This window comes from Balaenoptera ricei, chromosome 16, assembly GCF_028023285.1.
Source record: "Balaenoptera ricei isolate mBalRic1 chromosome 16, mBalRic1.hap2, whole genome shotgun sequence".
Classification (NCBI taxonomy): Eukaryota; Metazoa; Chordata; class Mammalia; order Artiodactyla; family Balaenopteridae; genus Balaenoptera; species Balaenoptera ricei.
In genome coordinates this window covers 33,947,477-33,971,380 of record NC_082654.1, presented here as the reverse complement: position 1 = coordinate 33,971,380, position 23,904 = coordinate 33,947,477, and the positions used below count along the sequence as shown (strand labels likewise).

General features: G+C 37.3%; 1 protein-coding gene across 1 annotated transcript in view; it reads left to right on the top strand.

Annotated features, from left to right (window-relative positions):
- Window positions 1-23,673, top strand: part of PDE6C (phosphodiesterase 6C) — a 60,682-nt gene extending 37,009 nt beyond the window's left edge. The window contains 9 exon segments of the mRNA XM_059899439.1: window positions 3,598-3,685; window positions 16,129-16,177; window positions 16,180-16,225; window positions 17,947-18,054; window positions 18,140-18,203; window positions 20,715-20,789; window positions 20,905-20,988; window positions 21,378-21,531; window positions 23,612-23,673. Coding sequence (XP_059755422.1) covers window positions 3,598-3,685; window positions 16,129-16,177; window positions 16,180-16,225; window positions 17,947-18,054; window positions 18,140-18,203; window positions 20,715-20,789; window positions 20,905-20,988; window positions 21,378-21,531; window positions 23,612-23,673 — 730 coding nt within the window.
- The last annotated feature ends 231 nt before the right edge of the window (window positions 23,674-23,904 follow it).

The following is a 23,904-nucleotide window of genomic DNA, read 5'->3' as shown; positions in this document are numbered from 1 at the left end:
TCCATTAAAGGTTATTATAAGATATTGAATATAGTTCCCTGTGCTATACAGTAGGCCCTTGATGTTTATCTGTTTTATATATGGTGGTGTGTGTGTGTTAATCCCAAACTCCTAGTTTATCCCTCCCTCCCTCTTTCCCCTTTGGTAACCTAAGTTTGTTTTCTATGTCTGTGAGTCTATTTCTGTTTTGTAAATAAGTTCATTTGTATGATTTTTTGAGATTCCAAATATAAGTGATATCATATAATATTTGTCTTTCTCTGTCTGACTTACTTCACTTAATAGGATAATCTCTAGGTCCATCCATGTTGCTGCAAATAGCATTATTTCATTCTTTTATATGGCTGAGTAATATTCCACCATATATATATATCTATATTTATATCTATATATATATATCTCCCACATTTTCTGTATGGTATATATACCATATATATATATACACCACATCTTCTGTATCCGTTCATCTGTCGATGGACATTTAGTTTGCTTCCTTGTCCTGGCTATTGTAAATAGTGCTGCTGTGAACATTGGGGTGCATGTATCTTTCTGAATTAGAGTTTTCGTCTTTTCCTGATATATGCCCAGGAGTGGTATTGCTGAATCACATAGTAACTCTATTTTTAGTTTTATAAGGAACCTCCATACTGTTTTCCATAGTGACTGCACCAACTTACATTCCCACCAACACTGTAGGAGGGTTCGCTTTTCTCCACACCCTCTCCAGCATTTATTATTTGTAGATTTTTAAAATGATGGCCATTCTGACTGGTGTGAGGTGATACCTCATTGTAGTTTTGATTTGCATTTCTCTAGTAATTAGCAATGTTGAGCATCTTTTCATGTGCCTGTTGGCCATCTGTATGTCTTCTTTGGAGAGATGTCTATTTAGGTCTTCTGCCCATTTTTTGATTGGGTCATTAGTTTGTTTTTTTATATTGAGCTGTATGAGCTGTTTGTATATTTTGGAAATTAATCGCTTGGCGGTCACATTGTTTGCACATATTTTCTCCCATTCCGTAGGTTGTCTTTTCATTTCACTTATGGTTTCCTTTGCTGTGTTAATCTGATTCTTTATTCCACTCTTAATTGAAATTGCCTTTTAAAGCAGTCTGTCAGCCAATGGATTAGTTATTTTTTCCAGCTTTTTTATCATCTGAAAATTAGATAGTCATGATTTCCATCAATATTCATTCAAGTCACTGATAAAACTGTGCATCAGGACGAAACCAGGGCAGAGTTCTGAGACTTGGGGCTAGAACCTATCCCTGGGGAAGACAGTTAATTAAACAGCACTCACTGGGTGGTGCTGTTCAGTATTTGTCCACACTCAATATTCCAACTCATACAGAACATATCTTGAAGCTTCTTCTCAGTTGTCTTGCTGAAATCCAGACACACACGGTTTCTGGCCTTCCTCTCTCACAAACCATATCACAAAAGTGTTCATAGCATCAATTCAGCATCATTTTCTCTTTCTAAACCTTCTCTGGAATTTCCTAGTAGTTATTCTGTAAGTGCTTACAAACTGTGAAGCAGTTTAAACTGTTTCATAGATTAACGTCAATCTCCCTGTTCTGTCATCTACAGATTATACCATTTTCTACTTCTTAAATTTTAGGTTAAAATTTACTTGTATCCAGTCTTCAATCATCTTTACCACTGCAAAATTTCCCAGAATATACTGACAATAGTCACCCACACCCACCCCACATCTTCAGATTCCTTCAGGAAGTTGGGATGTTACTCAACTGGGTTAACAGATGTGTGTGTGTGTAAAATAATTTTTTCTTTTTTTTTTTTTTTTTTACTAAACCATTTGTGAGATAGTTGCAGGCCTCATGCATGACATTTCACCCGAAAATATTTCAGCACGTATTTCCTGAGAACGTGGAGGACATTTGTTTATATAAATACAATATAATGATCGCTCTCAAGAAATTTAACATTGGTAGAATACTGTTATCTAATATAGAATGTTTATTCCAATTTTCCCAATAATGTCCTTTTCTTCTCTGTTTTGGGTCCAATCAAGGCTCACACATTGCATTTAGTCGTCAAATATCTTGAATCTCCTTTAATCTAGAATTGTTCCTTAACTTTTTTGGATCTTTCAGAATGTTGACATTTTTGAAGAGTCTAGACCAGTTGTTTTGCATAATATCCCTCAATTTGGATTTGTCCAGTTGTTTTCTGATTACTGGATTCAGGGTAAACATTTTTGGTGGGAATTCTACGTAGGTGATGTTGTGTCCTCAGTGCATTGCATCAGGAGGCTCATGATATCAATTTGTTCCATTAACTATAAGGTTAAGTTAAACTGTTTATGAGTAATATTCAGCAGATCTCTTTATGCAAAAGTACATTTTCTCCTTTGTATTAATACGTAATCCGTGAGGTGTTATTTTGAGACTGGTTGAATATCTAGCTCCCCAGTAGCCTTTCTTGAGTAATGTTTTTAAACCTAAAGGACCTAAGATACCACTCATTTCTAACTGAAATTGAGCTTTTTTTATTTGTTTAAATCTCCAGTGCTGACACAGTGTAGGTATTTGAATATGTATTAAAATTATGATCAATTATAGTGTGGATCGGACATAGTCTGATTGTTCCCTAACTAGAATACTTGGTTTACCAGACCTGTTAGTGACCTGTTAATGACTCCTCTCCTCCCTAAAGTTCTGTTCTTTCTGAAATTAAATGAAACTCTACTAAGACTGCCACCCATATTTCTGATTTCTCCCTTCCTTAAAATTATTTATTCCATATTTCTATAACAAAGTCTTCATATTATCTATTAGACCTTTCACCTCAGCTTCTCTCCATCTTTTCTTTTCACCTTTTTATTTTCTTTTTTAAAAAAATTTTTATTTTGTATTGGAGTATAGGTGATTTACAATGTTGTGTTAGTTTCAGGTGTACAGCAAAGTGATTCAGTTACACATATACATGTATCTGTTCTTTTTCAAGTTTTTTTCCCATTTAGGTTATTATGGAATATTGAACAGAGTTCCCTGTGCACACCTTTTTATTTTCAATGTTGCTTCCCCTTCCTTGAACAGGAAGAATTATAGAAAGACAGGGTACCAAAGACCCCACTTTACATAAAACTGTGACCTCACCACTAACAAATGGGAAATTTAAATTTATGTCACTGTCTTAGAGGAGAAAAGAAATGTTACTTTATCATTTTCATTTTGGTTCCTGGAAATTCTTAATATACACTTCCTGTGCAAATAAACTATGGGCTTCAACAAGTTTGCTACATGTTCTATAAGTCATAGTCACCTCCATAAGCTCCAGGGAAGTTAACAATTTTAGATGCAGGGAGTGAACCAAACTTCGTAGTTTAAACAAGTCAATCATTTTATGCATTTAACAAATTAGGGTTTTTTTTTTTTTTGAAAGGATTTTTTAAAAAGAGCATATTCTCCTGTTCTAAATCTAAAAATTCTTTTCCAATATGTTACTTCCAACTGTTTCACAGGCATTAGGGGAGAGGGAAGAAACGAAAAAAATTCTCAGATTGTAAAGATTCTGTATCATGTAACCTTATGTGTAATGTTTAAATAGCTAAAATTATCCTTTTCCTCCTAGATCCACATCTCCATTAGCAAGGCTTCATGGATCGTCCATCTTGGAGAGGCACCACCTGGAGTACAGTAAGACTCTCCTGCAGGATGAGGTACGTGGGTCTCTCTCTAGGGCAGCTCACAAGCTCTGGATCAAAGCACTAAGCCACAGAAAACGCTTAGAAAGAGGACGGCCTTGAGTTCTGGCGGTTGACAGTATATACCCTTATTGAAGTCAATTGATAGAAATTGCTATATTGCAATAGTTTTTTTTTTCTTTTTTTTTTAAATTAATTAATTTATTTATTTATGGCTGTGTTGGGTCTTTGTTTCTGTGCGAGGGCTTTCTCTAGTTGCGGCAAGCGGGGGCCACTCTTCATTGCGGCGCGCGGGCCTCTCATTACCGCGGCCTCTCTTGTTGCGGAGCACAGGCTCCAGACGCGCAGGCTCAGCAGTTGTGGCTCACGGGCCCAGTTGCTCCGTGGCATGTGGGATCTTCCCAGACCAGGGCTCGAACCCGTGTCCCCTGCATTGACAGGCAGATTCTCAACCACTGCGCCACCAGGGAAGCCCCTGCAATAGTTTTTGCACAGCCAAGTTGGAAGTAGCTGAGATAGAGGAGAAAAGAGCCATGGAAAGTCACAGAATCTCTGTGGGTTTGTGAAGAAAGAAGAAAAAGCTTAAGGTGGATTTGAGAGGGCTCTGTGCACCCTGGGTATGTATGAATGTAAAGAGAAAAGGAGGCTACGCAGCCACTGCTTTTCTGGTTCGTGTGGCATGTACCGTAAGGCACTGTCTGTATCTTTGAGAAAGTCAAGCTTTGGTAGCTGGGGGGCAGGCGTGAAATCAGACTATACGACAGATCGGACAACTGCCATCAGAGGCACTGAGTGAATCTCCCCAGAGTTCCAGAGGGAGGTGTCACAATCAGGAGTGGGCAGGACACAGGGGAGAAGAGGGGCGGGATCAGGAAGCTTTTCACAGCAAGTGGCTTAAGCTTGGTCTTGAATTCACTTTGATTTACGCAACATCATGTACTACTAACCTTCTGTAGAAGGCAGTCATTATTCTTTTTACTGATTTTATTTGGGGGGTATATAGGCTTGTGAGAAAGGTGGTGAATATAATCTAGTTATACTTTAAAAAAAAATATCTTGAGAAAATTCTAACCCAGAATGAATCATTATTAGATGGAGGGGAATACTGTTTTGTCTCGACAGAGAAACTGTCTAGAATCATATGAGTTCGTTAGGATAAATAAGCCCTCGGGAGAGTGGAGCTTTTTTCAGTTTCGATAATAATCTTTTTTTAGGCTCAGGGGACGGGGGTATATGGAAATATGTCCAAGTTTAGAAAGATAACACTACATTCTTCTATATAATCAAAAGCCAAGTGGGAAAACTTGTAAGACAGGGCAACCAGCAGAAAAGTGGAAAAACAAAACAAACAAACACATGATTTAAATGTTTTTAACAGCCTGTGATTGCAGGCTGCATCCAGACAGGGGGACACAGACCATCTGTGTCAGAATGATCGATTTCACAGGGCGGAGGTGGGCAGGCTTTTAAAAACACATCCTGGGCTTCATCTCGCGCTTACCAGGCTCCCTGGGGATTGGACCCAGGAATCTGCATTTTTAATAAGAATTTTCATAATTCTCATGTGTAGCCAGGACCTGTCCCTGCAGTAGTATCATAAAAAGGATGATAATATCTGTCCTATGAGAATTAGAAAGAGTAAAATTGAAAGTAGTTCAGGAAGATAAGAGTAAATTGTTATTATCCAATTTGTTATGAGTCTTTGTTTTACTGGTTGGGACAGTCTTGTATTTTTGAGTAAGAATTTTCCATTCATCCCACTGATGACGTATACCACAGGCAGGTAGTATCAAAAATAATTTATTTAATTTCACGTTTACCTACTAACGCAAAATATATTTTAAAACCTTTACAGCCAAATGTTTAAGTGCTTAACTTTGGAAGGCTCCTAGTAGCTCATATGTTTTTCCTTTCTGGGATTTGAGAGTTATAATAGAGTTGTTGTTTTCCATCTTAATTTTTTAAATGTTATTTACTCTGCAGTCTGAACTGGTTTTGATGGCTATATAAAGGCTTATTATTCTTTCTAAAAAGGAATATTGCATCTTAGTAATCCGTACCGCCTTGGCGAGGACCTGTCTACAGTGCTATTCGACCTGCTAATTGCAGACTTTTAAGGGTTGTAAATAGAGTCGCTAGGCAATAAATGCAATCACAGAGCATTTTATGAGCAGGCAAATTGAATGCTGAAAAAAATGAAATTTTAACCATCAGATGTTCTTTTTTGAGACAATACAGTTGTCTCAGTACATTTTTTTTGAGAGACAATAGTTCTTTTATTTATTTATTGTATAAAGAAAATGTTTACACTTAAAACTAATTTTTTTACATAAGGGAAATCCTTATGATTTTATCTAGCAATTTTGTCATATTGTGGACGTTACTCATTTTGTTTTGTATATTATCAGGCTTTGAACTAAAATATCGTTATGTCCCAGTAGAGTTGGATTCCGTGCTTTGAGGACAGAACCATCTGTATTCTAAACTAGTCAGAAATCCACCCTTTAACCTAATGAATAGGTGGAAAAGTCGTTAGCCAAATTTGTCAGAATAGAAACTTTAATACTACAGTGTACTGTCGGAATGACAAAATGCATTGCTCAGCATAAATAACAACACTTTTATTATTCAAAACACTTCTTCACGAACTTTATTTATGCTTTTTCACATTGACCTTGTATTATACAAAGAAGGAATGAAGAAGAAATTAAATATCTTGTGTATGGTCACCAGCAAACCACAAACATGTTGGCAATCTTCTCTTATGGGTGTCGCATGTACCACATTGAAGATTAGAACTCATCTCCCCTGAGTGCCCTCATCAGGATGAATTGGAGCCATTTCTATTTTGGTGTGCTATGCAGAACTTATATTTTATTGCTATTTTCATGGCACTAGGAGAACAAAAATGGCCTGTTATTGGTAGAGGGGGAGCAAAGTTAGACGCTTTCTGTGGGCACGTGAAACCAGCTGAGCAGATGGGGGCCCAGCTGGAGTGGGGCTGGGACAGAGGCCTCCTATCTTGTTCTGTGCACCTGTCTCTACATCACGTGTCCAGCACAATTCCCCGGAAGAACACATGGAATATTATAGACTTATCTATATTTTAAATTAATGACAATAGTTGTTGTAAAAATTACACATGCCCACTATAAAAATTCAAGCAATAGGAAACATTCCAAAGATAAATATTAAAAAATCACTTTAAATCCTATCACTCAGAAATAGACATTTCATTAACATTTAATGAACTTCATTGTAGCCCTCTGTGAATATATAAAGGGAGAAGGATAGAAACAATTTTAGAAAAATGGGATCTTACTATCCAAGCTATTTTTTTGGTTAGAGTTTTTATTAAGTTTATTGAAGTGTAATGTATGTACAATAAGCGGCATCCCTTTAATGTGTTTTTCATAAAAATTCTATGGCTTCTATTCATACACCTGGGAACTACCACACTCAAGATACAGACCACTTCTGTCATCCCAAAGGATTCCTCGTGCCCCCGGGCAGTCGATGCCTCTCTCTCCTCCCAGCCCGAAGCAACCAGTGAAATGTTTTTAGTCACTATAGTTTAAATCTTCTAGATTTTTATATAAATGCAATCATGCAGTTATTACTCTTTTGTGCTGGATTCTTTCACACAGAATAATAATTTTGTGATTTGTTCGTGCTGAATGAATGAATCAGCAGTGATTCATTCCTTTTCATTGCTGAGTGGTAGTCCATTTATTTTCAATGAAAATTTTAATTTTACTTGAATTTAACAGAAGAAACTTTTTTTTTTTAATGGAAAGAATTACAGAACTTTTAGTTCTTAAAGAGAACCCTAAAATCAATAACCAGTGATTACGGGAAAGTGTGAAAAACTATAACAAGCATTTAGATGTTTGATTTTAGACCATACGTGTTAACTTTACATCATCCATGAACTCCCTGCTATGAAACGTGAAACAATTATAGAATACTTATACTGCTTCCAGCATCTCCACCTCTGTTTTGTAAGGTATTTATTATCATTAAAAGTATTTTTTTTACTGTTATCAGTAGTTATAAAATTCATTTTGCTCTATAATTTCCACAATTGTCTATTTTTTTTAAACCAGAGCATTTATTGCATGACTAATGGCTGAAATCCCTAAGATGAACTGGATCTTACCCCAGTGGCTCTCTTGGGTTAGGTGTTGTTCTCCCCAGAATCCATGCCTGAATCTTCAGTATACAGTCTGTAGGTGCTTCACTTGCCCGGCCCCAGTGGTGTTCTGTCCTCAGCCTAGGCACTCCAGGCACACTTCCTCTTCTGCCTGGTAGGGCAGCCACATGCGTCACAGGTGTGCTTCTGAAGGTGGGAGGCCTTAGAGCCACAGTGTGCGTCTCATTGTGATGCTTTCCAAATGACAGTGTTCCCTTTGTCATCTCTCTTCTGTGGCCAAGACCAAAGAGGCACAAGGGTTTATTCCTAATTCTACTTTTAAATGAGCCTGATACTTAACCACAGTCTTTCTACCATGGCTTGTCCATTCCTGTGTATTTTATTTTATCTTGATTAGCTCGATTTGTGTTATCTGGTAGTTTCTCCCAGAGAGTCTAAGCTAAGTACATGCCTAAGAAGATCTGTTTGTTACATTTAGTTTTGTTTTGTTTTTTTAATTTTTTTTTTTAAATTTTAATTAATTTATTTATTTATGGCTGTGTTGGATCTTCGTTTCCGTGTGAGGGCTTTCTCCAGTTGCGGCAAGCGGGGGCCACTCTTCATCGCGGTGCGCGGGCCTCTCACTATCGTGGCCTCTCTTGTTGCGGAGCACAGGCTCCAGACGCGCAGGCTCAGCAATTGTGGCTCATGGGCCCATCTGCTCCACGGCATGTGGAATCTTCGCAGACCAGGGCTCGAACCCGTGTCCCCTGCATTGGCAGGCAGACTCTCAACCACTGTGCCACCAGGGAAGCCCCTACATTTAGTTTTGAAAGTCAGTTTGGCAGAATATAAAGGTCTTGGGTCACACTTTGTTTTTCTCAGAAATTGTAGGACCTTGCTCCAATGTCTTTCGGCATTGAAGCATTGCCCTGAGAGGTATAAATGGCCAATCTGATTTTCTCCCTCTAATGTGACTTGATTTTTCTGCATAGATACTCATGTGATTCTTTTTTGTTTGTGCGTTTGTTTGTTTTATACTGCAGGTTCTTATTAGTCATCAATTTCATACACATCAGTGTATACATGTCAATCCCAATCGCCCAATTCAGCACACCACCATCCCCACCCCACAGTGGCTTTCCCCCACTTGGTGTCCACACATTTGTTCTCTACATCTGTGTCTCAACTTCTGCCCTGCAAACTGGTTCATCTGTACCATTTTTCTAGGTTCCACATACATGTGTTAGTATACGATATTTGTTTTTCTTTTTCTGACTTACTTCACTCTGTATGACAGTCTTTAGAGCCATCCACGTCTCAAAAACTGACTCAATTTCGTTCCTTTTTATGGCTGAGTAATATTCCATTGTATATATGTACCACATCTTCTTTATCCATTCGTCTGTCGATGGGCATTTAGGTTGCTTCCATGACCTGGCTATTGTAAATAGTGCTGCAGTGAACATTGGGGTGCATGTGTCTTTTTGAATTACGGTTTTCTCTGGGTATATGCCCAGTAGTGGGATTGCTGGATCATATGGTAATTCTATTTTTAGTTTTTTAAGGAACCTCCATACTGTTCTCCATAGTGGCTGTATCAATTTACATTCCCACCAACAGTGCAAGAGGGTTCCCTTTTCTCCACACCCTCTCCAGCATTTGTTGTTTGTAGATTTTCTGATGATGCCCATCCTAACTGGTGTGAGGTGATACCTCATTGTAGTTTTGATTTGCATTTCTCTGGTAATTAGTGATGTTGAGCAGCTTTTCATGTGCTTCTTGGCCATCTGTATGTCTTCTTTGGAGAAATGTCTATTTAGGTCTTCTGCCCATTTTTGGATTGGGTTGTTTGTTTCTTTAATATTGAGCTGCATGAGCAGTTTATATATTTTGGAGATTAATCCTTTGTCCGTTGATTCGTTTGCAAATATTGTCTCCCATTTTGAGGGTTGTCTTTTCGTCTTGTTTATGGTTTTCTTTGCTGTGCAAAAGCTTTTAAGTTTCATTATGTCCCATTTGTTTATTTTTGTTTTTATTTCTATTACTCTAGGAGGTGGATCAAAAAAGATCTTGCTGTGATTTATGTCAAAGAGTGTTCTTCCAATGTTTTCCTCTAAGAGTTTTATAGTGTCCGGTCTTATATTTAGGTCTCGAATCCATTTTGAGTTTATTTTTGTGTATGGTGTTAGGGAGTGTTCTAATTTCATACTTTTACATGTAGCTGTCCAGTTTTCCCAGCACCACTTATTGAAGAGACTGTCTTTTCTCCATTGTATATCTTTTCATATGATTCTTAATTTTTCATATTTTAGTAACTTTGTCTGAATGTCTGGGTATTGACCATTCTGCATCTATTTTTTCCTTGTCATGGGTTACACTTATGACACATAGAATTCTTTTTTTTTTTAATTTCAGGGAATTTTTTTATTTTCATTGTTTCTTTGAACATTTTTCTAATACACTGGGAATACCAGTTATGTATATATTGAGTCTTCTTGCCATTTATTTCTATTATGTTTATATATATATTTAAAATATTTATTTATTTATGGCTGCATCAGGTCTTAGTTTCGGCACATGGGATCTTTCATTGTGGCGCATGGGCTCTTAGTTGCATCGCGTGGCCTTCTAGTTGTGGCGCACAGGCTCAGTAGTTGTGGTGCGAGGGCTCAGTAGTTGTGGTGTGCAGGCTTAGTTGCCCCACGGCATGTGGGATCTTAGTTCCTCAACCAGGGATTGAACCCGCATCCCCTTCATTGGAAAGCGGATTCTTAACCACTGGACCACCAGGGAGGTGCCTGTATATTTTCATAGATTTATTCTTTTCCATTTTAATTTCCTCAAGACTGTGGACTATGTCCCTTGCTGCAGTTCAGTTGCTTATTCTACTTGAGTATAGCTTTCACGTGGATTTCATCAATTATATTGCTTTTATGTTCAATTCCATTTTTTTCATTCTACTACTAGTTCTGCTAGTTCACTTTTAATTTTACTGTTGCCTTGCAGTCTCCTCTTTAAGTTCTTATGGTTTTGAAACTATGGATATTACTGGTGTGAATTTTTCATGTTCCACTGGGTATTTCCTTTGATATATTTTTCATTTGCTTTTTGTGTTCCTTTCTTCCGTTGTTATTTTCTTAGTTTGTTGTGTGTGTGTGTACACTACATTTATGTACTCAGTCAACTACTGAAAGACATTTATGTGATTTCTGATTCAGGGTTGTTACGTATGATGTTCTGTGACTCTCTAGTACATGTCTTTTTGTGACTACACGTGTGCATTTCTGTTTGGTATGTACCTAGAAATAGAGTTGCTTGGCCAGAGGATGAGCATATGTTCAACTTTGGTGAATGCTGACAAGCAGTTTTCCAAAATGGTTGTACTAATATATGTTCTTACCAACGCTTCCAGTGGCTCGCCATCGTCTCCAACACCTTGTACTTTCCGTCTTTCTCATTTTAGTCACTCTGATGGGAATGCAGTGACACTGCACTGAATTTAATTTGTGTCAAATTAAATAGCATTGATTAACATATGAACTACAGTTTATGTTTATTGACCTTTTGAAATTCTGTTTTGGGGTTGTTCTCAACTTGATTTGTAGGAATTCTTTATTCTGGTTTATATATCTTTTGTCAGAAATCTGTATTGCAAATATTTTCTCCCTTTCTGTGGATTGCCTTTTTACTCTTAATGTTGGATTTGGATGAATAGAAGTTCTTAATTTTAATGTAGTCCATTTGATCAATTTTTTAAAGATTAGCTGTTTTTTCTCATCTTAAAAATCTTTGACTATTCAAGGTAATGAAGATATTTTTCTCTATAACTGTTATTGTTCTACCTTTCTCATTTAGATCCACAATCTTTTTACAACTTACCTTTTTTTAAAAAAATAAATTTATTTTTGGCTGCGTTGGGTCTTCATTGCTGTGCGCGGGCTTTCTCTAGTTGCAACCAGAAGGGGCTACTCTTTGTTGCAGTGCGCGGGCTTCTCATTGTGGTGGCTTCTCTTGTTGCGGAGCATGGGCTCTAGGCGTGCGGGCTTCAGTAGTTGTGGCTCACAGGCTCCAGAGCACAGGCTCAGTAGTTGTGATGCACGGGCTCAGCTGCTACGCAGCATGTGGGATCTTCCTGGACCAGGGCTCGAATCCGTGTCCCCTGCATTGGCAGGCAGATTCTTAACCCCTGCGCCACCAAGGAAGTCCACAACTTATCTTTATATATGGTTTGATGTAGAGATCAATATACATTTTTCTGTCCAGGTGGAAATCCAGATGACCCAGCACCATTTATTAAAAAGGCCACCCTTTTCTCACTTCACTTCAGTGAGACCTTTTGTCATAAATCAGGTAACTGATTATAAAATAAGGTGGACTGCTTCCGTACTCTCTGTTCTGTTCCGTTCCGCTGATCAGTTTCTCCTTTGTCTATATCATACCATCTTAACTACTATAGCTTTATAATAAGCCTTAATTTCTTTCAGTATAAATTCTCCAGCTTTGTTCTACTTCAAGTCTGCCTTGGCTTTTATTAAACCTTTGTATTTTCATTTGAATTTTAAAATCAGTTTGTCAATTTACATACACATATCCACAAACCTGTTGGTATTCTGGTTGGAATTGCATTGAGTCCATAGATTTGTGTTCTTGTGGTTTTCATGCAGAGGTTTTACGCTTGTTTTGTTTTGAAAACGACTCATTCCTTAATGGAATTTGCCATCTGCTGAAGAATCCTGTGAGGAAGGGCAGAAATGCACTGAGGACAGCCTCAGCTTCCTATTTATTGTCTCAAACACTGCCTCACCGATTCTATTTCTTTGGTCTGGGGAACACACCTCTTTAATTTGGGCTTTCCAGAAGCTGGGAAGGCTCATATTAAGCAAAGCCCTTGAAGCTACAGGCTCTGTGTTAGGATCCGGCCATTGATGCCAAACTTCCTGCCATCCCTTCTTGTTACCCAGGACATTCTCTTTGGCACAGACGACTAAGTAATCGGAGTCAGTGCAGATATATGTCAGCATAGCTTTCCCATCAGTTCCTCTTCTGCTGCTGCTCTGTGTTGTCAAACTGGATTTTTGAGGGACATCCTTCCTTCTTCTGTGTGCTGTCCACATCCTAAGACCTCTTGCTCCGATTAAAAGATCACTGGCTCTGCCTTTGCTTACTCAAAAAAAAAAAACTGCATGCATGTATATATGTTTAATCCTCAACTTGTTCCAAAATGTTTTTAATGGAGTGTCCAAAAATTAATATAACATTAAAGAAAAAAAAATGAGGGCTAATGGGAATATAAAAATAAGATGAAGTATGGTGAAGGCCCAAAATGTATACGGTGAAAAGTATAAACATTTATTAGACATGGGCCACAGATTTGGTGAAGAGCTTTCTAGCAACCAGTACAAAACAGAAACAGGATCTTTTATGTGACTCTATATCCATAGCTGAAAAAGAAACCACTTAGAAGCTCTTCTTTTAAGAACCTTAGCTGTGAGAGAAGGAAAAGAGAAAATAGAATATTGAATTAAGAAAGGGTTTTTCAATTAGAGGCCTGTACAGTGTTTTTAGATGAAAGTGAAAATGAGTGAGAAGAAAAAGATAAGAGTGAAAATAAGGAATATTGTGCTATCAACAAAGGAAGCACTACTGAAAAGAGTTGAATGTACACTTTTTTCTTAATTATACTAATTTAAAAAGTGTGACAATCATCTTTTTTAAAAATCCAGTATTTACTTTGTAAAGTGAAAGACCTTTTGACAATCTGTCTGCTTTAATATAGCTGTTTTATTATTTTGGATTAGAAAAAGGTATGACTTAAATGAAGTATAACAGTATTAAGTCATTTATTTTTATCTCTTTATATATAGCTTTTCTCTCTTACACACATATATTTAGTAAATAGCAACAGGTATCCAGATTTAAAAATAAAAGTACCTGTATTAAAGTAATTTGTGCATAAAAAATATTGATTTACTTGGTTGATGGTTGTGTAGTCTGTACAATCTGGCATTTGGTAGACTCAAGGTCTATCCTAAGGGATTTCTTTAAATTCAGCAGCCTGCTTTGTGTGCCCCCTCTCCCCATTCTATAATGTTTTTATTTGGCTCTTGTTTTCTAAGTTTTTGTTTTAATTTTTTAAAATTACATATATTTAATGTATACAACATGCTGTTTTGATATACATATATAGTAAAATGATTACTACAGTCAAGTTAATTAATATTAACCTTTTTGTGTGTGTGTGGTGAGAACACCTGAAATCCACTTTTAGCAAATTTTTCAGTATATAATAAGGATTAAAATGATTTCATGTGCTATTAATTTGTCTAAAAGTTTAAGGCATTTCCACACATGACCCCAACTTTTTGTCCTTAGTACAGCAGTCAAGGATGACGTTAAGTGCTACTGGATCTACAAAGTATGTGTCGGAATTACAGAATACACATTACTTTGGGAACATAATAAGGTGTATCAGTGAACAGATAAAGGCAGTGACTCAGTGATGTAAATACGCAACTGGGTGCTCACCAGTCCAAGGGCAGGCCACCAGTGTACCAAAATCAGGAGCAGGTTAAGTGGGATTAAAATGACAAATGGCCCACTCTTCCTTCTTCTTGGTCAATCCAGACCAGGTTAAAAATAACCTGTATCCAGACAATTTGGTGCAGAGATTATGCCCAAGGGGCTGCTGTGCACTGTCTCAAGTTAAGACATTAATTTTGATCTAGACAAGCTTTCTTTTTGTTTATTGTAGTGTCCAACAGCCATTTCTTCCTTCTATCAATTTAAAAATATAACTGCCATTATAAACTCATTATTTTAACAAATATTACAGCTTGCTTTTCTACTACTTATATCTGCTGTGTAAAATACCATTTTTCTTGTCATGGAAGCTGTTATAAAAAGATGACTTAAGTGGAGGTTTGTATTATGTATACAGTAACACGTAATTCTAGTCTACTTCTTGCTAATATTTCAATCTCCTGGAATGACAGAGCTATATTTGGTCTTGGGTTTGCAATTCTATTTTTACCCGGGGATTACCTCAAAACTTTATATATACTGATATATAATAATTAAATAATTTAAGTAAATTTTGTAGCAACTTATAGTTCTGAAATGCATTCCCAGTTATCTCATTTGCATCAACATTCCATAAATATTTATTGATCACAGACTGAGTGCTAGGCAGTTAGCAGGGCAGCTGTTATTATCCCCATTTGATATAACAAATACAGTTGTTAAGTGAGGTGTTCAGGATTACACAACTACCAATTGGGGAAGCTGGGAGCTGAACCTGGGCTCCTTGCTGAGAGGCAGTGTAGTGCCGTGCTGCTCTGGTTTAAATATCTGCTCTGCTGTGTACTGTTTAACCTTGAGCAATTACCTAACCTCTCTATGCTGTGGTTTGTTGTGCAATTAAGAGTGTTCATAGAGCACTTAGAACAGTGCCTGGGAAGTAGTAAGCATTAATTAGGTGAGTGTTTACTATTATTATTTGGTGCTTGACCCAGTATTCTTTTCTACATCATGCTGCCTCTATCTCTACATAGGTGAATAGACTGTTTCCTCCTTTCCAGTGGAATATTTCTGTATTTCATAACTGTTAACTTCATTTGGCAAAACCACTATACATTTGTCCTTTGGCCTGTATTCCTAAAATGGTGTTTTTGGAATATCATACCTTTTAAAAACACACTCCCAGATTTACACTCTCATTTTCTAGAACACTAAAAATTGAGGCTGATCCATGTATGAAGAGATAATTAGTGGGAAACTCTTTGAAGAAAGGTATAGTTAAGTCTTTGTAAAATATAATTGCAAGACATCATTTTAAGAACTTGGAAGAATTTACTTTTTCCTATGAGTATGTGAGTACTGTTGTAATCTGCAGCTTCTGAAAGTTTTCCAGCAATTTCTGTAATCACTCTGAAATTATCTAGTAAATAATTCAACATGTCTAATAGGACAAATACCAGATATTCTTTATTAAGGCTCCTCAATTACTACAGAAAATTTTAAATCAATTGTTTTTGTTGAAATGGTCCTGGAAGAAAACATTTTTATTTGCTCCAAAATCTTATACATTGATTACCTGAATATTTGCTAATGATATCTGTTTTTACAGTTTAAATTACCTTACTCAAAGTACAGTAGAGGGGTAACCTAATCCAAGAGAGAAAATTGAAAGCAAAAAAAGTGAAAGACCTAGTTTCTCTTCTTTCTATAATAGGATAATCTATATGTTATTAAGCATTGTTTGGTTTGTATGTTGAATTAAAGGCAAGTTAACGATGGCACTTTATTGTGAATTTTCATCTTACAGAGTTTAAACATCTTCCAGAACCTAAATAAACGCCAGTTTGAAACAGTTACTCGTTTGAAGTTGCAATAATAGCAACTGACCTGGCTTTATATTTCAAGTAAGTACAGAACTCCCTTGTACTCTGTGTGGTTCTGCCTTCCGTAAATGGTCTGTTGCCTTAAAGTTAAAAGGTATTTATTTACACACACACTTCTTTTCTTTTTGGATTATCAATAGGATACCCTTAAGATGCCTGATAATGACATCTGGAAACATATTTTAAAAAGCTAAGCCCCTAATATTAATTAGTTTATCTGAAGAAATTTGAATTAAAGAATATGCAGCAAGGTAGGTGCACTGCCAGAAGAGCGATGCGACAAAACCTTACGAGGTGCCTTGTGTCCTGGTGAATTCATTGTAGTCCACAATCTGGTACTTAGAGTTGCAGGCTCAGACATTTGATCCTGCCAGAGTCTGAGAGCTGAAAAATCTTGGTGATACTGATGCACATTAACAAACTCAAAAAATGCTGAGTTATATACAGCAGAGCGCTACCCTATTTATAATAATAATAATGATTACCAAGGAGGCCAGATACTCCAAGCTTCCGTACAATTTCTTGTCGGTGAATTATAAAGTTTAAAATGCATTAGAACAAGGTGAACAAGTTATAGGATCTAAGTATTTAACAACTTGGATGGGCAGTATTAAATTGTGCCTCTCTGATCCTTCTTCATTAAAAATTTGTTACATAGTTCAAACATGAAGACAGATATTTAGAAATATATAATTGATATCCAAATAGCTATAGCTCAGATTCAACAAATGCTAAGATTTTGTCTTACATCTCTTTTTTTTTTTTTTTGAGGAGAAAAAGTGATGCAATTGAGGCATCCCATGCCCACTCTATCATGAAAACCCTCTCCCTTCTCCTTCGCGGATACCACCATCCTGATATTGCTGTGTATTCATCCTTGCCATTCATGTTTTTATATGGCATTAAGTGTGTTTAAAATTTTTCCATAAATGGTATCATACCGTGTATACCTTTCTGCAGCTTGTTTTCACGCAACAATGTTTTGAAGATTTAGCTTGGTGGTAAATGGAAATCCAGTTCATTCTTTTTAAATGTATATTCACCTGTGTGAATATACCATAATTTAGCCATTCTTCTATTCATGGACATTTAGATTATTTCCAAATTTTCATCACTGCCTACATTGTATATCCTTGTATATATATGAGAGTTTCTATAAAGTACATATCTAGAAATGGGATTGTTGTAGGGTTTGCATATTTTTAATTTTATACCACATTGCAAATCTACTGCACTCCTGAGTAGGTATGCCAATTTAAACTCCCACCAGCAGCATACAAGAGTCCCTGTTATCCCATATCTGGACTCTTCTTGATCTGGGCTTATTTAAATCTATTTATTTTGTTAATCTGAGTGTGAGATGATATCTTATCGTTCACACTTGTATTTTCATATCTTTTCATATATTTTGGCTTCTAATTTTTTGTTGGTTTTATGCATTACAGTGTTTCATCACAGCCTGTGGCCTTTATGTTATCTTTTTTTGTCACATGTACTCTTAGTTTTAATGTATTCAAACTTACCGGTTCTTTTCCCTTCCTGGCTGCTGCTTTTTCTGTCTTAAACCCTTTCTATGCCAAAGTTACACAGCCATTCCCTGTTCTGCTTCCCTTGCCCCTTTGATCCACTACATGGACATTTGATGAAAACTGGGAACATGAAACCTGAAAAGCACGCATTAAAGACACTTTTTGTCTCTGGTCTTATATGCTAAAATTGTTGCACAGCTCTACCTTTTTTAGGAAGAGAACCATGTTTCAAAAAATTGTTGATGCCTGTGAAAAAATGGAAACTGAAGAAGAGGGCATCAAATACGTAACCATTGATCCAACCAAAAAAGAGATTATCATGTGAGTAGTCAGAATTTTATTTCTCTTTTGGCAAAAATAACTTGTTTTATATTTCTATTTTAACACTTTTTGTTTTCTTTTAAAGGGCAATGATGATGACTGCGTGTGACCTGTCAGCTATAACCAAGCCCTGGGAGATACAAAGTCAGGCGAGTAGTTCCCCTTTTCTATTGCATACTCGGGCTCTGTCTAGGTCCCATGTGAAAGAGAACATGAAGGTATCAGGCAACCTCAGAATTTAATGATAGCTATCAGTTATATGACAATATATTTTGTAAGCAATTATCTTCATTACCCTGGTCTTGTCCTCTAAAACAATAGGTTTATAATTTACAAAGAAGAAAAAAGGAATTTAAGAAGTTAAGACAAAAGTACAATGTTCCCTGTTGGGTTTCTGTTAGTGAAGAAAAGCAAACAGCTTTCAAGAGCTCACAAATGTCAGTGAGACAATAGGTCATTTGGTCAGGCCCAGAACAAGGCAAATAGAGGGAACCTTGGAAAGAAAATGCTTTCTGAAAAGAATTCCTTTATCACTGGACTGGCTGTAAGAAGTTTATATAAAATTATTCAGGGAGTGTCTGCATTTTTAATAGAGGAGATAAAGGACGAGACAAGGATGAATCATTAGTGCCTTCATCCGTCAAGGGTGGCTTTGCACTTACAATCTCCTCTTCAGTGTGCTGTCAGTTACCAGATGGCACTATCTGCGAGGTCATATTTATGGGCATCTTCCAAGGAAGTTCTTCCCCAACCTTGGGGAGTGAGAGTGGGAGCCATTCGTTTACCACTTGGTTTCTTACTAATCGATGAAAGAAGCTTCTCTTTCTCCCTCAGTTAATGCACAGGGAAAACCCTAAGCAGAAGAGGCCAGAATTCACTGGGTTCAACTATAAATATGGATTTTATTTGTAAAGATAGAATAATCGGAGCCATCAACGCCCAAACCAAACACTTGTGGTCCTTCTGCACTGGCTGCCTGCTCTTCCTTCTCTATTCTTTGTCTACGTCATCACCCACGCCAGAACCTGGGGTCTTGCTTGAGTCCATCTCCCTCATTGCAAAATCATTCTTGTCCATCACTCTTGCTACCACCTTAGTTAATACTTTCCCTCTTTCATCAGAACTATGGTGGCAGCCTCCTAAGTGATCCTCTCTTATCATGAACTCTCCAACCTTCCTCTGAGCTGCTGCTGGGACTGCTTATAAATAGACCTCTGCTTGGCCACAGCATTGCTTAAAAGCCTTCTAAACTCCTCAATGCTGGAGGTTTTCAACCTTTTTTTAAAGAAAGAAGCAAAGTCTATTTTTCTCACACACAAAGTTGTACAAAGATCGCTTTATAAAAGAGAAAAAAGCAAAGTTACTTTAGCTTAAATTTCTCTTGGCATCCACTTTTGTGCCACTCATGCACTTTGGAGGGACCCTATGGCTCAAAGAATAAGAACTATTGGCCCAGAGAATCAGGTTAAACTTCCCAGCAAAGCTTACATGGCCTGTCATTACCTGTCCTTAACTCCTGCTCCCCAGTTTCTTTCTTTTCACTCTTTCCCGTGTCACCGCCTCACACTCTAAGCTCCTACTCACATAAGAGCTGGATGTTGGGGACTTCCCTGGTGGCGCAGTGGTTGAGAATCCACCTGCCAATGCAGGGGACATGGGTTCGAGCCCTGGTCGGGGAAGATCCCACATGCCGCGGAGCAACAAAGCCCATGCGCCACAACTACTGAGCCTGTGAGCCAAAACCACTGAAGCCTGCGCACCTAGAGCCTGTGCTCCGCAACAGGAGAGGCCACCGCAATGAGAAGCCCGCACATCGCAATGAAGAGTAGCCCCCACTCGCCGCAACTAGAGAAAGCCCGCGCGCAGCAACGAAGACCCAACGCAGCCAAAAATTTAAAAAAAAAAAAAAAAAAAAAAAAGCTGGATGTTGAATTTTATCTGTACATAGTCTTCCCCCTCTTCTTTATTGGCAAACTACTAGTCATCCTTGATGATACAGCATAAATGCAACCTCCCTTATCTTTCTCCCTTCTCCTTGATCCACAGCAGTTCATACTGTTACTATTATAGCACTTACCACATTGTTTACATGACTGTCTTCATTAGACTGTGAGCATCATTAAAGATAAAGGTCACATGTTACTCCTCTTGGTAAGCCTGGCTCATGCCAATGTAAGGCAGCTAGCAGGTTTTCAATAAACTTGATAAATACTGGTTTTTAAAAAACTATAAATGAACCCTCAAATATGCTCACACCATAATCAGGTGAAGTTGTGTTCTAAACTGCATGTATGTGCACTAACACACAAGCAGATACATGCTAGATGCTAAGAGATAAGCAGGACAAGAGGAGGATCTGGGAAGCTTTAGAGCATGAAGCAGAATGTAATGGAATTACAATCTCCCATCTCCCCCTTTTATTGTTGAGAGGTGGTGGCAATAGCATATAGGAGATAGGCACTCCTAGAATGAGTCTACCACGCTGAAGTAGGAAAAGAAATACCCTTTTCCCATTTCAATATAATCTGTAAATGACATCCTTTTAAAACCAAAGAGCACATGGTATAACAACACCTCAAGCATTAATTATAAATTCTATCCTTAAATGTCACAATAAAATGCAAACAAGTCACTTTCATGAATCATGTCCTTCTTTGCAGGTAGCACTTCAGGTTGCAAATGAATTTTGGGAACAAGGAGATCTGGAGAGAACAGTGCTGCAGCAACAACCAATTGTAAAGACCTTGACATAAAAATGCACTACTTATTAAAAACTATCAATACAAATCAGTCTATCTTGCTCACTGAATCTCAGAAAAAGATCTTTAAAGAATTTATTTCTCTTTCTAGCCTATGATGGACAGAAACAAAAAAGATTAACTACCTAAACTTCAAGTTGGATTTATTGACTTTGTTTGTACTTTTGTATATAAGGTAAGTAAACAAACTGATTATCTGAGTGAAATATATCATCTTCTGGATGAGAATTTTTCTTTCAAACTGTAACCAAAATCAAAGTCACCCTCAAGGAAAGTCATTAGGGGTGTCCTTGTTTCTCCAAGGTAGTTTGAGGTATTACCTTAATCTCTCATTCAGGGGTGGAATGAAAGGTGAGAGAACTCAGATGTAAGCAAATGGAACAGACTTACTTAGGCAGGCAGGAAGGAAAACAGCTACCTTTCCCAATTCTGAGGCACTGAGTTAATCTCATCCTAGCAGCTCTGAGCGCTGTAATAATTCCTTAGGGCTCCTTCTCTGCATATGAAAAGTACTAAAAATGAACTATATGATCTAAGTAGTTTCTGACCTAAAATTCTATCTAGGAGTTCTCACGGTTTCACAAAGAAATCATACCTATGCTGAATGGTCTTCAAAACAACAGAGTGGAATGGAAATCCCTAGCTGATGAGTATGATGCAAAGATGAAGGTAACTGAAGAGAAGAAAAAGCAGGAAGAAGGAAATATGACTGAAAAAGGTAAGATGGAATCTGTTTTGACTTCTTGTAAAGTAGCTGAAAGTCAAGCAGAGCTTAATCTCACGACAAAAGCATAAAAAGTAAATGCAAACAGGAAATTTGCTTTACTGCACACAGACTGGTAATTACAAGAAGTTGATTAGTGGTTTTCAGGGATTTTTATCCCCCTCAAACAAGATCTTACTTTGTAATTCCAGATGGAATTGATTGGTCCAGTTGAAGTAGAGGTTAGGGTTAGGTTTCTTCATCCACTCTAGAATATGGCTCCTGAGGTACCTCTGCAGAATACTGAGTTTTTAGAAATAATATGAAAACCATAGAATCAGTGGGATCAATCAGGATTAGGTGAGAAAATAATTTTAGTCCTAACATTATGCATTAGCTGTGAGACTTTGGGCATCTTGCTTAACCTGTCTGAGCCTAACGTTCCTCTCCAGATAATGAGAAGGTTTTACAGATCTCCAGCCTCACTTCCAGACCTAGGGAAGCCCTAGATGTAAAGCTGGTCAGCTGAGTGGGGTGACTTGACCGGTACCCCAAGACTTTGCCTATGCATCAGATGTCTCTACTTAGTGCTGTTTATCCTGATGAAATTTCTACTCCTAAAGTCACTCAGTTAGGTTGAAGATAATCTTCAGAAAGCCTCTGTTAAGATGCTTAGGATCACCTGTTAGTTCATCAGATGCCTCAAACGTCATCTGGAAAGTGGACTACTAATATCATGATTTTATATTTTGTCTCAAGAGCTCAACACTCAAAAGGTTTTGTAAGAAATTCTTATTGTTTAACAAAGAAATCATCTCTATCTGGAAAGGCCTCATAAAAAAAAGAAGATGCAACATTCTTTTTAGATGGTTCTTATATTTACTGGTATTTTAAAGAATTCATAGAGGGAGAAAGCATTTTGCTTAAAGGGTTAAGGATAGCCTTCAACAGAATAAAAACAGGAGTTACTGACTCTGGGATATACATCCATTTACATATTTATTGGGTGTGTAGTCTGTATGAAGCCCTGTGTTAGGCAGGCCCTGGGGAAAGATGGGGTCCTTATCTCATAGAGCTTACCACCTGGTGGGGGAGCTAGACAAACCAACAAATGAACAATTGATTATCTAACTAACTATAACTATCAGAGGAAGCATGAGGTATGTACCTGGGGCATCCGGGAAGACTTTCCTAAAGGATGCTTATACTAACTGGGAAGGCTTTCTTAAAGGATGCTTATGCTAAACGTAAGACTACGTAGGCTCTGCCGAAGTGGAGAAAGGAGGAGGAGTTGAAGAGCAAAGAACAGAATGTGCACAAAGGCCTTGAAGTGGAAATAAGCTTGGTGCAATTAAAGAACTTAAAAACTGGTGTAGCTGGAGTCTAGAGAGCTACAAAGGAGGGCAAAGTGCCAGATGAAGCTGGGAATGCAGGCAGCTCTGCCAGACAGTGTGTTGCCTTGAAGGCCTTGCTAAGGATTTGTCCTCCAGAGAGCACTGGGAAATCCTTAAAGAGATTTAAACAGGAAAGCGATAACATCTGATTTGCACTTCAAAAAGATAACAAAAATGGTCATTTTTACTGAGCAAGTGAAAAGAAAAGGTATTTCTTAGTACAATTAATCTTTACCTCAATTTTATGATGAACAGGTTATCAAGCCCTTTAAGTGGCTCCTAACTTTTTTTTTTTTTAGTATTCAGTATATTGGATATGGATCTTCTATCCTTATTTACATAAAATATTACTTCCAAATTTTTTTCCTACTACACTGAGAAGTCTCTGTAAACTAAGAATATTATTTTATCTCCAGGCAACAAGCTTTGTGCCTGGCACAAAGCAACAACTCAGATTCCCGGATCGCATAGTTCAGTGGTTCTTTTGTGAAACTGAGACGTTAATTGGCTAATCATTTATTAGATTTTATTTTCTAAATGGACTAATTCTGAATATGAATTCAAGTTTTTAAATGGTCAAACCCTTAGTACTTGCTGTAGGTTAAAACTATGAAGTAGGCTATAAAGTTACACTAATATTAGGAAAAAAACACTGTATATCCACTGACTCCCAATAATACTGCTTTTCTCCTTTTTACTAGCTGCAGAAGATTCAGGAGGTGGTGGTGATGACAAAAAGTCCAAAACATGTCTAATGCTGTAATACAGTCTAACTGGTCTAAATTTCAAATATTGTTTCTACATTTGAAGACAACAAGAAAACATTCAGAAGAACATCAGCAAATTTCATTCATCAAACCATCAAGTAACAGAGTAAGAGAATCTTCAGAAAAGCTACCCTGTGACTAGCATGAGAAAATATACTGCTAGCCTAAAAGCCCTGAGGGTAAAATAAAGTTCAACGAAAGTGCAAAATAAGACAAAAATAAGTGCA